Source organism: Panthera uncia, unplaced genomic scaffold (assembly GCF_023721935.1).
Source record: "Panthera uncia isolate 11264 unplaced genomic scaffold, Puncia_PCG_1.0 HiC_scaffold_1775, whole genome shotgun sequence".
NCBI lineage: Eukaryota > Metazoa > Chordata > Mammalia > Carnivora > Felidae > Panthera > Panthera uncia.
The window spans coordinates 17710-33882 of record NW_026058443.1 but is presented as its reverse complement, the minus strand read 5'-3'; the positions used below and the strand labels follow the sequence as shown (position 1 = coordinate 33882).

At 42.4% G+C, this 16173-nt stretch overlaps 1 protein-coding gene across 2 annotated transcripts; it reads right to left on the bottom strand.

The window, feature by feature from the left end:
- Positions 1 to 3237: 3237 nt before the first annotated feature.
- LOC125917377 (synaptonemal complex protein 3-like) lies at positions 3238 to 14533 on the bottom strand. Of its 2 annotated transcripts, XM_049623592.1 has the most exons (9): positions 14177 to 14529; positions 11526 to 11694; positions 10943 to 11012; positions 10755 to 10789; positions 8980 to 9097; positions 7914 to 8013; positions 6318 to 6416; positions 4363 to 4467; positions 3238 to 4229 (listed from the first exon to the last, which is right to left on the bottom strand). In XM_049623592.1, exons 2-9 carry the CDS (start codon positions 11653 to 11655, stop codon positions 4176 to 4178), a joined length of 711 nt encoding a protein of 236 aa, XP_049479549.1. In that variant the 5' UTR covers positions 11656 to 11694; positions 14177 to 14529; the 3' UTR covers positions 3238 to 4175. The 2 variants fall into 2 exon arrangements, with proteins under 2 accessions (XP_049479549.1, XP_049479550.1); XM_049623593.1 differs by lacking the exon at positions 6318 to 6416 and having other exon boundaries at positions 14177 to 14533.
- Positions 14534 to 16173: the final 1640 nt, after the last annotated feature.

Below are 16173 nucleotides of genomic sequence, written 5' to 3'. Positions count from 1 at the left end.
TTAACGACAAGGGTATTCTAGTGTTTGTTAAGAGAATTTTTTTTTTTAATCTGGAGCTAGAGCTTCACTGGGCCCAAACACTTAAGATTTTACTTCTATTATTACATATTTGCTACTTAATAATTCTCCAATTTTCAAACACCTTTACCGTCATTTATTAGTATTGATTCTGCTTACAGATTAATAAACACACAGGCTCTGGAATCACATGGTTTGGTAGAATTGAAATATGGCTACACATAACTGTTAAGTGACCTTCAGTAAGTCACTTACCCTCATTTTCCTCAGTTTCTTCAGCTGTAAAACGAAGCCACAGAACTTCCACCTGGGTTCCGAGACTTTCAAGCTTTAACGTTTCATCCTAGCCTTTTACCTCTTGTGACTCAGTTTCTGTAATTGTGAAATGTGTTGCCTATTTCATACAACTCCAACGAGGTTCAAATATAACGTACAGGAAGTACTCTAAAATGTAATATTTTGGGGGCACCTGGGTGGCTCAGTTGGTTGAGCATCTGACTTTGGCTCGGGTCATGATCTCATGGTTCGTGGGTTCGAGCCCCACATCGGGCTCGCTGCTGTCAGTGTAGAGGCCACTTCGGATCCTCTGTCTCTCTCTCTCTCTCTCTCTGCCCCTCCTGATCTCTCTCTCCCTCTCTTTCTCTCTCTCAAATTTTAAAAAAATTAAAATAATATTTTCAGCCAAAAATTTTAGGGTATCATTTGATTTTTGAGATAAGTAGGCAAACAGCTCCTGCTCCAGGAAAGACAAATAAGAATTTATATATATATATATATATATATATATATATATATATATATCAAACGATGCAGCAACCATCCTTCTAATGGTTACTGCATCGTTTCCTCCATGACATGTTTGGTGCTTCCTGCCTGAAAATTTCAAGACACTTTCATTTTAATGTCTTCAAGACATCATATCATCAAACATCTGATCAGGTTCACAAACTGAGTGATTAGAAGCTGTAGGAGAAGAGAAGACATCCCCACTGTAATTGTCAACATTTAAGTTCACAGGTAGCAATCTGTACATTAATCAGAAACACTCCCCCGCACCAAAACAAAACACATTTCAATCTTGAAGATAGGAAAGTGAACCACTGTAGTCAAAAGAGTAATCTCTCTGTCTCTGAAAAATCCCATTTTGAAGGATTAGAAAAAAAATCCTGGACATGAATAATTTTAGCCATGCTTACTCTGATTGCTACAAAGGGTGATGCATACTTTGATTGCTATAGATTGAAATGTTAAATCATGATACTGCATAAGTGCATGCTTGTAATACTGTAATTGTTGAGCCAAACAGTATTAGAGGAAGTGACTTCTTGATATCAGCTACTTTTCAAAGAAGGTCTCTAGTTACTATGGAAGAAAAGGGAATATGTGCATTCGTCTACCAACTAGAATTCTACTGGGTATTTACCCAAAGAAAAAGAAAATGCTAATTTGAAAACATATATGCACCCCTACGTTTATTGCAGCATTATTTACAATGGCCAAGATACGGAAGCAACCCGTGTCCATCGGTAAATGAATGAATGAATAAAGAAGATGTGGTATATATAGGCAATGGAATATTATGCAACTGTAAAAAAAGAATGAGATCTTGCCACTTGCAATAACGTGAATGGGCCTAGAGGGTATTAAGCTAAGTGAAATAAGTCCGATTGAGAAAGACAGATTCCCTAGGATTTAACTTACATCTGGAATCTAAAATACAAAACAAATGAATAAATGAACAAACAAAAAGCAGAATCAGACCTATAAATACAGAGAATAAACTGACATTTTGGGGGGGTGATGGGTGGACAAAATGGGTGAGGGAGAGTGGGAGATATGGCTTCCATTTACGGAATGAATAAGTGAAGGGGATAAAAGATACAGCATAGGGAATACAGTCAATGATACTACAATAGCATTGTATGGTGACACGTGGTAGCTACACTTGTGGTGAGCATAGCATAACATATAGAGATGTTGAATCACTATATTCTACACCCCAAACTAATGTAACATTGAGTGTCAACTATCCTCAAATAAAAAAAAATAAAACTTTTTTTTTTTAATAAAAACGCTGGCTGCAATTTCCTGAAATTTGTATTTAGTAAAAGAAACCTGTCCTACCGTTTTTGGGGAGAAAAAAATGAATTTTTACATTTGCTTTAGGGTGACTTTCCTGATATTCTGAGTTAAAATTTCACTGCCACAAAAAAGTGGACATTAAATGTTCCCTTTTATGAAAAATAAAACAATGGCTAAAGCACAGGTGACATGTAAGAAAACTGTTCACCAAGAGAAAGAAAAAAGTAACACAAGAGTGAACCTAAATGTAACCCACGGACTATGGGTAATATCGATGTGTCAATGATTAAGTTTGTCGCTGTGGGTGTGTGGGGGCAGGGAGTATATGAGAAATCTCTGTACCTTCTGCCCCATTTTGCTGTGAACCTAAAACTGTTTAGAACATATATATAATTGTAATATGCACACAGATGATATATAATGGCAAATTATGTATAAATACATAAATAGTTATAACGGCAAAATATTTCTTCCCCTTAGAATATCAGCCAAAGTTGCTTCAAGTACGTATTTACTCATTTGAGGTTGCCAGGGGATGGAAATAAATGTCAACTGTTTGATCACTAAGTACATTATGTACTGATTATCGTCTGTGCACTCTCACATAAAATTAGATGGCTTAGTATGAATATTAGAACTTTCACGGGGACCTTTGGAGTACTTACTTGTGCCTCTGTAGTTACTGGAAAACTTCCCAAATCAGGACCTTCTTAGAAGTTTGGAACAGAACTTCAGACGCATATACCAACACATGCTTTGGCTTAACAGGAAAGTTCTTTACAAACATGTGAAGCTGAGCAATTAAATTCTCCCCATAATGTCAAATACTGGATAATGGTGGAGGACTCATTCATTCCTGTATACGTTGTTGCAGTTAGAAAAAGAGATTCCATATGGGCTTATTTTTTTAAAACTTGGAAAGCCTTAAAACAAACAGAAGGGTGGTATACAGGGGTCAGGATTAACGTTAAAAAATGCAGAAAGACAGGAGAAAATAAATCCTCTCCTCTGAATGGAAATGCTTTATTTTGAATGATTCATGAGAGCAACTTCAGGAACTCAGAAAAAAACACATTTAACTGACTTATTCCAAATATATTCTGAAACAATGTCATGTTTATTAAATAACGTGCCCAAACGAAGATGGTGTTATGTTATTAAATGTAAAAAGAAAATGCCCATTACAAAAAGAAAGGTATAAGAATTATTCAAGTTATTAGTTCTCAAATATAAAATCAACGTTCCACATACTCAATGAACATTAAACTTGAAAACAAGGCACTATAGGTAATTTATCTTTAAAGAGAGATGTGAAATACTTAAACCATAAGTCATTAGGTATATGTACATATTAATGAAATACTTTCAATCAATGCTAAGGGCAAGTGTCATTTAATAGTGAACCAACACCAATTAAATGACATTTTGGTGTCTTTGTGGAAATGACATTTTCACAAACCCATGTCTCAGCACTGATACTTATGTATCTAGTTCTGTACTCCCAATGATTTTAGGCAGTTTAATTTATTCCAAAAAAAACCCCACAATCTTATGTTTGCTTTTAATAATTTTTATAAGGCAGTAGAGTATATTTTCTGAAATCATATTTATTAGAATTGGCTCTGTAAACTAATGAGTAAAATACAAGCGGGCACATGGGTAAGATAGATTTTATACCCTTTAATTTTATTTTTCCTTTAGGAAAAGCAAAGTAACCTTCTTTCTGTATGTGTGCTCTGAACCTTTTGGGACTGATACAGATCCACGGAGGCCAAGCCTCAAATTAAATCATCCTGTTGCTAAAAGTTAATTGACAGTGTTAAGTACACAAAGTCATCATTACTAACAAAGGGCTGAAAGCTTAATACATATAATTGTGGAATTGCTGCTACCCACATAACTGTTTAGGGCTTGGGGTTTTAGCAGGAAAAGATTCTTGCACTAAACAAGCAAGCTATGGTAAACAAGATGTACTGATTTCAACTACAATTTTTAAACTACCGCAATGTGGTTCAGTGTAGCTAATGTTATGCTTCTATCATAGCACTTAGGTTCAAGTTCTTTCTTCAAAGTCATCAGAATAACAGGGATTGAAGAGACTTTTGAACAATTGCCAGCTCTTGCTGTTGCTGTTTCAAGGAAGGAAATATTAAACATTTACATGCTATTTAGGTCATTGTTATATACACTTCAGCAAACAAAATACCCCAATGCTCACATCCCTTGTTAGTTCTTAATATTAAATATGCACTAAATACTTACAACTTCCATCATAATTTTGTTTTGCAATTTGGTCATTTCTTCTCTAACTTCACTTTGTTCATCAGTAAGAAGATGTTCATGGTCCTTCTCTAAGTCCTGCATACTCTAAAACAAAAAGCCTAGTTTAGTTATAAACCACCACTTTTCATCTCACGCACTAAACATGTAAAAGCAAATTTCAAAACTAACATCTCTTAATATGCAAAGGATGCCCGTTATTTATTCCAAGTAAGATATTATACCTAATACATGGAGACCAAAATACCCACCTAAGAAATTTTTTAAATGTTGTGTTTGAGTCAAATATTATTAGTATAGAGGCACAACAGTAGTAGGCTCAAAACAATGGGTTACTAAACAGTTAAGGTCAAGGTGGAGGGAAAAAAAGAAAAAGACTGACAGTCCCACTGAATGAGATGCCATCATTTTAAAACTCTCTAATAAGCTTTCTAGACACCATGTAACGGTGCATTTATAATGACTCATAATCAATGTAGCATGATTACACTGGAGGGAATAAAATGATCTGTGACACGACCTCTTTAAGTTATGAAAAACAAACATGTTCTAAATCTTCACTATTCACCCAACAAATAGTGATCTACTACAGCCTACATAAAAAGTGCTGTGGGGGAATTTAAAAATGAATACACGATCTCTTCCTTCCTTATTCCAGTGAGAACAAAAAAACATGTAAATAAAAACAACACAAAAACTTTATAACAATTAAGGTAACACAACTTGCTGTGACTATGTAGTGGAAAATAAGATTGATTCTGATTTAGTTGGCAAAAGAATAAGATTTCAGTAGGTAAACGGAAGAGGCAATTGAAAGTATTCTAGAAACAAGGAAGTAATGGTGCGTTAGTTCAGAGAAAGCAACCAATCTGGAGGGGTGGGAGGAAAGAATGAACGTTAAGTATAAAACTACAAAGGGAGCCTTGTTATGGGGGAAGCGGGGCACAGACTTTGAATACCTGAGGGCCTAAAATGGGAAGCTAACGACAGGTTCTCAGGAGGGAAGGTCTATGCTTTGGAAGATCATATTGCAGAATGGTGAGGGATGGACTGGAAAAGAGAACTCAGATTGAGGGTTTAGTAGCATAAGCAAGGAATGATGAAATCCTGAACTAGGGAGCAGCAGTTGGAATTCGAAGAAAGATACTAAGGTACCGTTGCAGAAGTAAAGGACACCTCCCCTCCGCCCAACACACACCAAGAAAAAAGAAGAGGAATGTGCAGGATTCTACTGCCTCCTAAATAAGTATATATCTGCATGAAGAAGAGGACTGTGTCACTGAGGACAGTTGGTCAATGTGCAAATATCACAGCAGATCATTCTCAATTCACAAACGTTTGGTCCTCCTGTGGCTTTTTCATCCTGTTATATTGTATTTAGACCTTCTCTTATGATTTTAAGTTTGCATATAAAGTCATTATTAATCATTAATATTCCAAAAGCAACTATGCCACAAAACACGTAACACATTTGGAAATAAAAGCAGTATTCATCAATTACCGCTGCCTACTCATATTTAACAGAAACCTTCAATACAAGTAAAAGGCATGTAGAAGTGACTTATAGACTTCTTAGTTTCCACTATATATTTATTGCTGATCTCCTCCGAACTGATTGTTGCACAAAAAATTATGATTAAAGTGTTGATAAAGTACCACTTTTCTACACGATACATGTATTTCTAGGTAAAATCCCCAGCTTACAGTTCCCTGTTTTAAATGACTCCCACAAAAGTATTAATTAATCCCCAAAATCAAAACACATTTACCAATTATGTTAAATACAGAGCAACGAACTCCAAATGGAAAATGGTTAACGGTTCAGATGTACAACCTAACTGGGTTTTTCCCCCCACATAGATTCAGAAAGAAACAAACTATCTCCTACTTTTGTACACATGTTATGTTTTATAAGAATGTATTATGTTGCCAAATACCTCTAAGAATTGCACATATAAATTTTTAATTTTTTGCAGTCTCTGTTTCTGAACAACTCTAGCTTGTTGAAGAACTTTTCGTTGCTCTTGAAACATACTCTACAAATATAAAAGAAAAGGATGATAAAATGTGGGTGACATTTAATATTTAGAGAAACATAATCATACATCATGTTTAAAAGGAATATTCTTTAAATCAATACTTGTTAACATTTCCTGTTGTAACAACCTTTATGACCGAGTTTAGATAACTGTGTTCACCACTAATACACAAAAACAATACGATGATCCTACCTAGTAGTCATTAAGTAGGAAATTTTTTTTCTTGCCAATATGGAAAACAGGTTTTAACTCTTGATTTCAAAACCCACAAATGACCCTTCCAAGAATGTGTTTACTACAAGTAGTCAAAAATCTATACACTGATCCTTCCTAACAGTAGTTACAGAGGGAATATTCTTTTCTTAACAACGTTCAAAACATGTATTAATTCTTGGTCATTTCAGTATGCACACAGATGATCCCAGCCTTTCCGCTCCTTGACCTGATCTCCAACAACAATTTTGTCCTCTTCCCTACTTCAGTCGCTCACTTACATAGTCACACCCTGGATTCTGTCATTCCCAATAACTGCAACATCTACATTATATTAATAAGAGAAAAAACTTATATAGGAGCTGTGTGTCAGGTACTATTCTGAACCATTTTAAATAAACATTATATATGATCTCACTTAATCCTCAAAACAACTCTATGAGGCAGGTGCTTTTATTATGTCTCCTTCCATAATAGGTGAGGAACCTGGGTGAGGCACAGGGATAAACAATTTGTGGCTGATTTCACAGCTAGTACTGGTCAACCAGGATTGGATCCCAAAAACTGGCTCCAGAGTCCAGGCTCTGGACCACTATACTATACTGGTTCTCCATTTTTTCCCCCAATATTCAACCTCTACCTCCCTGTTTGTAGTTCTCTCCCTTTCTTACTATAGTCCAACACTCTTTCAGGATTAACATCCCATGGATCCTATGACTTTTCATTGCCCCTGATCCCCACCCTCATATTCTTCCTTTTCCTCCTTCCTGGCCTAAATGCCATGGTCAATCATTATACCTATGCCCTCGCACATGTACCTTACCCCCTTTTCACTCCGCCAATTTGCGTGGCTAAACCCCAACCCTGGAAAATCCAACTCTCCAGCTGCTCTGCCACAACCATGCAATGTGGTCTCACTTTAAATTCATGGTCACTATGACACCAACCTAAGTTAGACCATAATGCTGCTTGGCAATGGCATTTCCCTAGTCCATTCACTGGCCTGCTCTCAGGAAACAGTTCCAGGACTTCTTCTCTGCTCCCGAGAGGCAACACCTCCTCCACCACTCTAACTCTTAACTGGTGGCCTTCCTGTATCCCTAAATAGACAGAAGCAATTCAGAGAGGACATTCAGTCTCCCACCGCTACATCTTCTACCCACCTTTACCCGTCTGGGCTCATGGTCCCTACATTCTCTCCTGTGTTTTTGCATGACCTATCGCTACTTGAGACTTTGATACAATAAATAAATCAATTTTAAAGCCAAAGCTGATACCAACGGCTAGTTTTTCTTGTTGTTTCTGGGCTTTCTGCATGTCTACATTCCACTCCCGAAACAAAGTCAGAAACTGCTGAGAATATTTGAGATGAAGATTCTGCCTGTAAAACATAATAATGAGCACTGTCATAATTCATAAAGACATGAAAGAATTAACCGTATTCAAAACAAAATTGATTTGACACAATTTACACTACAAAAGGAGAAGGCAGTAATAGCATAACAGCAGCTGAAATAGCAGTCTCATGGGAAGCAGAAAGGTGACATGAACAATTTACTCTTATTCCAAAAGTATTGTTCCTAACTGACCAACATAAAAGCTATCTCACATGCCTTACCTCTTTTTTTTTTATTTTTTTTTATTTTTAATATATGAAATTTACTGTCAAATTGCCTTACCTCTTAAAAGCTAATGAGGATTTACTGTACTATCAGTTTTCCAGAAAAATTCATTTTATCTAAAAGCAGTTTACTTTTCATTTCTTCTTACTGAATAGCATATATGTTCTGATACGATAAGTAGATTCATTCAATGAGGATATTATATCCATTTATCATAGAAGATTTCCAAACAGGAATATTTCACTTAAATATATCCCCCGAACAATGTTTTTTTTTTTTTTTTTTAAAGAACGGTGAACACAATTTACCTAAAATATGCAAATTATTTACAATATAAGATTAACCTTTTCTACATAACTGAATACAGTTAACTATCACAAGAATAATGGTTTAAGACATTTACCTGAAGTTCAGCTAGTGTAGGCCTAGAATGAATATAAATTAATGTTATAGGAAGAAAACTCAATTGTTATTTGAAAGGGAAGAAAGGTCATTTTTATTGGCTTCTAGGAAATACATCTCAGAATCTGTTAAGGAGTGAGGTTACAGAACTAAGGAATTTATCTGCTTAGAAAAAAAAACAAGCAAAATATGTTTTTCGCTGGAAAATTCAATATAATAGAATTTGTCTTAGGTTATTTGCGCCAATGAATACGAAGAAATGATACAAATGTCATCGTGACTCAAAAACAAAAACAAAAACAAAAACACTCCAACAACTTCACCTTTGTTCTTGTTGTAGTTTCCAAACATGCTCAATTGTTTCGTTAGTGGTTTTGATAGAAGCTTTTGTACCCATTTCGAACATTTTTCTCTTTGTGAGAAGAGCCTGTTTAATGTCAACTGTATGGAAAATAGATATTCACTGAAATTTAAATGTTGAAAGTTATTTCGTTTTCATATATTCAGATCAGTACAGGTAAATGTTGCCTTGGCGATGTGCAAAGTACATTTACAATTTATAATACAGACATCATAAATGTCCAATCACTATGTTGTATACCTGGAACTAACATAATGTCGTATGTCAATTACACTTCAAAAAACAAAGTAAGTAAAATAAAATTTATAATTCAGGCATCATTTCAAAAAGCAAGATTTGCTCACTATTTTCTGTAAAATCTTTCCAGTGTTAGTATCCCAATTCTAATTTTTCTAACTGCAGGTCACCTTTTAGTTTAGAGATAATGAAAAGGGCTTAATAATCAATATATTTTTCATTATCAAAATGTGTATAAAGAATCTCGAAGACAGACTTTAATTTCCTTCTGAAAATTTGCTAACACGCACATTTTTCTAAACTTATAAAATATCCTCCAACTCAAGGGACACGTTTACATGGGTAAATGTCCTCCAACTCAAGGGATACATTTGGATGGGTTACCATTAGAATGCATTATATAAAAAGCACGAAAGTATTTTCCTAAAAATGACCCTCAAAAAGGATAAAAATAATTATATCGCACATTAAAAAATTATTTTTCAAGCAATCTAGTGAGTGATGCTTTTAACTGCATTTTACTAACAGAGACAAAGGCCGTGGGTGTAAAATTCTAGTTTAAATAAATGAATTCAAAAACATTTAAAAAAATATTTTCATGGAGCTTTTTATATAACACTTTCATCCATAAGTGCTGCATTTCACAGAATCTGAATACTTCAAATAACGCTTTGCAGAGCATATGATTTGACTTTATGGATCTACAGTCCGTAGTTATTTTTCAGTAGTCATGAAGGATCTGCACTACAATAAAAATATTTTATACACCCAGAATCCATCTATAATAAGAAGTTTATTAGACACCTCACAAAGCAAGCACTTTGTCACCACCAAATAGAGCAAAGCCTTCAAAAGATACTTGCCTGTAAGGATGATCTCTATGGAGAGCCACATATTGACTCAGACTCTGCTAAGTGTACTGTCCTATAGTGCAGATGGTGTAAGTGACATCTGACAGAACAACATAAAATTTAGGAGTTTGGATATGATTAGACACTTCTCACTAGCTAGCAGAGTTCTTTACTTTGCAGCTACACAGTTTGTTAATGAAAAATAAAAATAAAGAGTTATATTAGAGGATTCGATTTGTGCTGCTACTCCAAAGGGAAGCACACTGGAAAGTTATGAAAGGTAGCAAAATTAAGAAAATTTAAAATTGGCAATACACGTTGATACATCACCTAAGCTGTGCACACAAAAGGCAGTATAAACTTTTCTCACACACTCTTACACAGTACATTAAGTGTACACGTGCATAAAATAATGGCATCATTCTTACCTCACGACTGTTAGTACCGTTTTCAGTTTTCCACATCAACAATTCAAAAGGTCAGTAAAGAAACTTACAAAGTTGAATCACACTATAAATACTGGTATAAAGTGCTCTATACTAGAACAAGGCATTAAAACCAGTCTTGGAATCCACTCACTAACATTCCCATTTATAAAAGTTGTATGGATTAAACAATTGTTTTGACTGCAAATATCACTTAAACATACCTCCAAGCCTTTCCAGCATCTTCTGTACTTCATTCCTGTGAAGAAGTTACATGGAACATTATTGAGTAAGGATAAGCAAAGATCATATTTGCTTTGGAGGAAATGTGTCATTCTAGGATTTTATGGAGAATAATTGTATGAGCCATGTTGCCTAGAGCTGGCAGGTGATAACACTATGAAGACATTACCCCACATCTGTCTCAAATGTTCCTGCAGAAGGACTGCTCTCCCCGGGCTTATCCGGTATTGGATTGTTTCCTGCATTGAAATAAAAGTGGAAAGCATTTTAAAAGGAAGTATGGTATTCTGATCAGTTTTCAGGGGGCGGTAGCCTCGCCGTGTGGAGTGTTTTAGGCCTCTTGCAAGCAAAAGTCTTTACGGCAGACATATGAAAGGAAGGAAGCACGTATGCACAGGGTCAGATGAAACTGGATGGGGGATGAGGACCATGCTCTGGAGACAGTGTTGCAAACCTTTCAGGGTTAAGGTCAGACTACACCACCCGGCACGTGTGAGACATTCCGGAAAGAGCAACTGCGAGCGAGCAGAAGTGCTGCTATCTAAGCTTCTGTAATCCTGGTCTGGGATGGGAGGATCGAGTGGGCAACGTCCGGTACATGAAACCGCTTTACACACACACACACACACACACACACACACACACACACACGTGTTTTACTGCTTACAATGCCAAGGACTCAGAAGCAGCGACCTGCCCCGCGGGTGGTATCTACAGGCGCTGCATCTGCAAAGGTGTCAGATAGAGTGTACCTTCAGGAACAGCCTCTGTCCCACTCAGGTCTCTTCTCTCTTGTCCCCGAAAGTCATTGGCTGCCATACCCGGAGCCTCCACCGGGGCCTTCGCAGCTCTCCTCAGGCGCTTCCTCCGAGGTGGCGCCATCCCAAGGTGTCTTCTCAGGTACAGACAGCTCTCCTGCACCTTGTGAGTGCAAACACGCGTGAAAGAAATGGGGACATGGTCAATGAGCGATGCCAGGCAAGGGTCCTCTGCGCAGATCAGAGCATGCGCGTCCTCGTTGTCTCTCGTTGGGCTAGGAGGGGACAAAGACGATGGTGACAGCAGACCCCTGCCCCCCGTGGCTGTGACCCCCTCTCCCTGGCTGCGACCTGCCCCAGGACACCTGAGTGTCAGGACCCTCTGCCAGATTCTTGCCCCTATGTTGGCACAGCGGCTGTCCCCTGCTCTCGGTCCCCAAGGGACAACGTGCTGGTCTGGAGGCCCAAACTTGGCCGTGACCAAAAGAAGTGTCCCCTCCAAATGGATGGGGAAGAAACCGTTCTGCACCTGTCCAGGGACAGTCAGGTCAGGGGTCTCCTCGACATGCCATCTGGACCCCAGGACAACCAAGCAGTCCTGCAGGGCAAGCGGTTGGGCAGGAGGGACAGACGCAGATGCCGCCTCCTCACCAGGTGTGGCCCTGTCCTGAAGAGGGGAACGTCGGGCTCGCTTCCCATCCTGCGGACCCTGCCAGCCCTGCCCTCGAGAGCCTCATCCTGTCCTGTCCTTGTCCTGTCCTGTCGTGTCCTCTCGGAGCCCCGGAGGAATCCGTGGGGACATCACTTCAGAGGTCAGCTCAGCTGCCGCCACCCCCTACTGTCCTTGCGGGCCTTGACCTCATCCTATCCTAACCTGTTCTCATCCTGTATTGTCCTGTCGGATTCCTGTAGGACTCCGTGGGGACATCACCATAGAGGTCAGTACAGCCGCTGCCACCATGCACTGCCCTCGGGGGCCTTGTCTTGTCCTGTCCTGTCCTATTGGAAACCCAAAGGACTCCATGGGAACATCACCGCAGAGGTCAGCCCAGCTGCCGCCTCTACTCACTGCTCTCGCGGGCCATGTCCTGTCCTGTCCTGTCCAGTGGGAGTCCCAGTGGGATATCTGTGGGGATATCATGCAGAGGTCCATAGAGCTGCCACCTCTATACACTGCTCTTAGGGACCTTGACCTGTCCTGTTCTGTCCTATCGGAGCCCTGGAGGACTCCGTGGGGACATCACCTCAGAGGTCGGCCCAGCCACCGCCACCCCACTGCCCTCGGGTTCTCAACCTGTCCTGTCCTGTTCTCTTGGAGCCCCAGAGGACTCCATGGGGACACCCCTCAGAATTCGGCCCAGGCACCACCATGCCACATGCCTTCGGGGTCTCGTCCTGCCCTGCCCTGTTCTCTTGGGGCCCCGGAGGACTCCGTGGACATCACCTCAGAGGTCAGCCCAGCCACCATCACCCACTGCCCTCGGGGTCTCAACCTGTCCTGTCCTGTTCTCTGGGAACCCCGGAGGACTCCGTGGGGACATCACTTCAGAGGTCAGCCCAGCCACCGCCACCCCACTGCCCTCAGGGTCTCGTCCTGCCCTGTGCTGTTCTCTTGGAGCCCCGAGGATTCCATGGGGACACCAACTCAGAGGTCAGCCCAGGCACCACCACCGTGAGACACTGCCCTCGGGGGCCTCATCCTCCCCCTATCCTGTCATGTCCTGTCAGAGACCAGAGGACTCCCTGGAGACATCACCTCAGAGGTCAGCCCAGCCACTGCCACCCCACCCTGCCCTCGGGGGCCCCGTCCTCTTCCTGTCCTGTCATGTCCTGTCAGAGACCGGAGGACTCCATGGGGAAACCAACTCAGAGGTCAGCCCAGACACAGCCATCCCACAGTGCCGTCTGGGGCCTTGTACTCATCTTGTCCTGTCCTGTCTTGTTGGAATGCCAGAGGACTCCGTGGGGACATCACCTGAGAGGTCAGCTCAGCCCCTGCCACCCCACACTGACCTCGGGGACCTCGTTCTCATGTCTTCCTCTCCTGTCCTATCATGTCCTGTGGAGCCCCAGAGGACTCCGTGGGGACACCACCTCAGAGGTCAGCCCAGCTGCCACCACCCCACTGTCCTTAGGGTCTCATCCTACCCAGTCCTCTCCTGTCCTGTCCTCTCCTGTCCTGTCAGAGCCACAGAGGAGTCCACGGAGACATCACCTCAGAGGTCAGTCCAGCCGCCACCATCCCACATTGCCCTCGGGGGCCTCGACCTGTCCTGTCCTGTCGTGGCCTGTCACAGCCCAGAGGTCTCCGTAGGGACATCACCCCAGAGGTCAGCCCAGCTGATGCCACCCCGCAGGACCCTTGGGAGCCTCGTCCTGTCTTCTACTGTCCTGTCCTGTCCTGTCCTGTCACAGCTCCAGTGGACGCCATGGGAACATCACCACAGAGGTCAGCCAAGCCGCTGCCGCCCCACACCCTGGTCCCCTCATGGCTGAGAAGACACCCCCCCGCCACCTCCCATGGCAAGACAGGGCTACCGGGTCCACCTCCCCACCCGCCTGGCCTCCCTGAGGGTCTTCCCTATGCCCCACCCTCATCCTCTGTCTCTCTGTCCCTCCCTCCACCCCTCCACAGGCACAGCAACCTCCACACGGAGTCCTCTGCGAAGCTCCTCTGAGGGCCTCGCGATGGCGACGAGCTAGCCAGCCGGGCCTGGGCAGGAGCGTCGCTGATTGGTTGGCTAGGTGCACGTGACGGGGGCGGGACTTTCGCCGAGACACGCCCCCTGAAGGGACTGCCCAGGACCTTGGCGTTGGCGCCAAGGGTGGAGGCCAGGGCTCGGGGTTTCCCGTTCTACCGCCGAGGACGTTTCGCAGGCCATCTTCCTGGGAAATCACAAAAGGACACCGGAGTGGGCGACAGGTGCACAAGCCTCCACCTTCCCAATGTGGGGGAATTAAGACATTATGCTCAGTGAAATATGCTAGTCACAGAAGGACAAATGGTGTACGTATGAGGTACCCAAATTCATAGAGAAAGGGAGTAAAGTGGTGGTTGCCAGGGGGTGGGAGGAGGAGGGAATGGGCAATAGGTGTTTCATGGGTTCAGAGTTTCAGTCCGCAAAGATGAAAAAGGTTGAGAGATGGATGGCAGTGATGGTTGTACAATGGGAATGTACTTAATGCCACTGAGCTGTACACCTACAAATGGCTGAACAGGTACAATTTGCATTGTTTCTATTTTATTGCGATAAAAAGGCAGAGGGAAACGCTGCTGTAAAGACTGATATCTAGCTCTACAAAACTGTAAGCAAGTCATCCTACCCAGTGGAAGAAAGGTCATAACACCCACATAGATAAGTGTGGTGGGAAAGGAAATTGCATTGGCCAATGAGCATAAAAAAGAGCTCATTCTTCTTAGTGTGGGAGAAATGCTGAAGAGGATTACCACCGCCACCGCCACCGCCACCGCCACCGCCGCCGCCACCACCACCGCAAACGCCACCAGCACGGACACCATCCCCATCCTCCCCACACCACCACCCTTCCCCAGCCAATTGTAATCTGATTATACCCAGTATTGGTGCGTATATGGAACAATCAGAACCCAACCTGCTGGTGTAGTCACATACGTTGGAAATGATTTTGTTCTACTGAATACTCAGCTAGCCTATGACCTAGGAATAGGTCATTAACTGCTTTAACCTCTTTGGCTCCTTCTGACGCTGCAAAGCATATTGCACGGACGCCAGGCATTGGAATATTTCTAGTATCACTGCTTTTTAGGGCTCTAAAGTGGAAAGTATCCACGTGTCCATGGACAGGAAAATGGATGAACGAACCGAGGAGTGGTTCCGCAACGGTGTGTGCTACCACAGGGAAAATGAAAGCACTGTGGCTCCACGGAATAGTATAGTCACTGTTAGGACACAATGTTGGGTGAGAAAGAATGTGGCGGAATACTATGCACAACGCGATACAGTTTGTTGTAATACCCAGGCAACGCACCAGGAAGCAAGGATATTCAAGGATACACACACGGGTCTTCCACAAAACCAAACAAAACCAAAAGCGGTAGAAAAGGGACGGGGGTGGTTTACACAGAACACTCAGGAGGATGGCCATTCCTCTGCAAGCGGAAGCAGTGGGTGGAAAGGGTCCCGGGAGGAGACGGAGTAGGAATTGTTAAATTCCCCCACATAGGAAAGGTGCACCTGTCGCCCACTCCGGTGTCCTTTTGTGATTTCCCAGGAGGATGGCCTGCGAAACGTCCTCGGCGGTAGAACGGGAAACCCCGAGCCCTGGCCTCCACCCTTGGCACGGACGCCAAGGTCCTGGGCAGTCCCTCCAGGGGGCGTGTCTCGGCGAAGGTCCCGCCCCCGTCACGTGCACCTAGCCAACCAATCAGCGACGCTCCTGCCCAGGCACGGCTGGGGAGTTCGTTGCCCTCCCGAGGCTCTCAGAGGAGCTTCGCAGAGGACTCGGTGTGGAGGTCGCCGTGCAGGTAGAGGGATGGAGGGAGGGACAGAGAGACAGAGGATGAGGGTGGGGCATAGGGACCCTTAGGGAGGCCAGGCGGGTGGGGAGGCGGGTCTGGTGACTCTGTCTGGCCATGGGAGGTGGGCGGGGGCGTCTACTCAGC

Coding starts and splice junctions, on each gene's coding strand:
- LOC125917377 (XM_049623592.1), bottom strand. CDS start 11,655: ATGGCGCCACCTCGGAGGAAGCGCCTGAGGAGAGCTGCGAAGGCCCCG. Junction 6,417..7,913: donor AACAACAAGAAAAACTAGCC/GTTGGTATCAGC, acceptor TTATATTTGTAG/AGTATGTTTCAAGAGCAACG. Junction 4,230..4,362: donor ACAAAATTATGATGGAAGTT/GTAAGTATTTAG, acceptor TCCTTGAAACAG/CAACAGCAAGAGCTGGCAAT.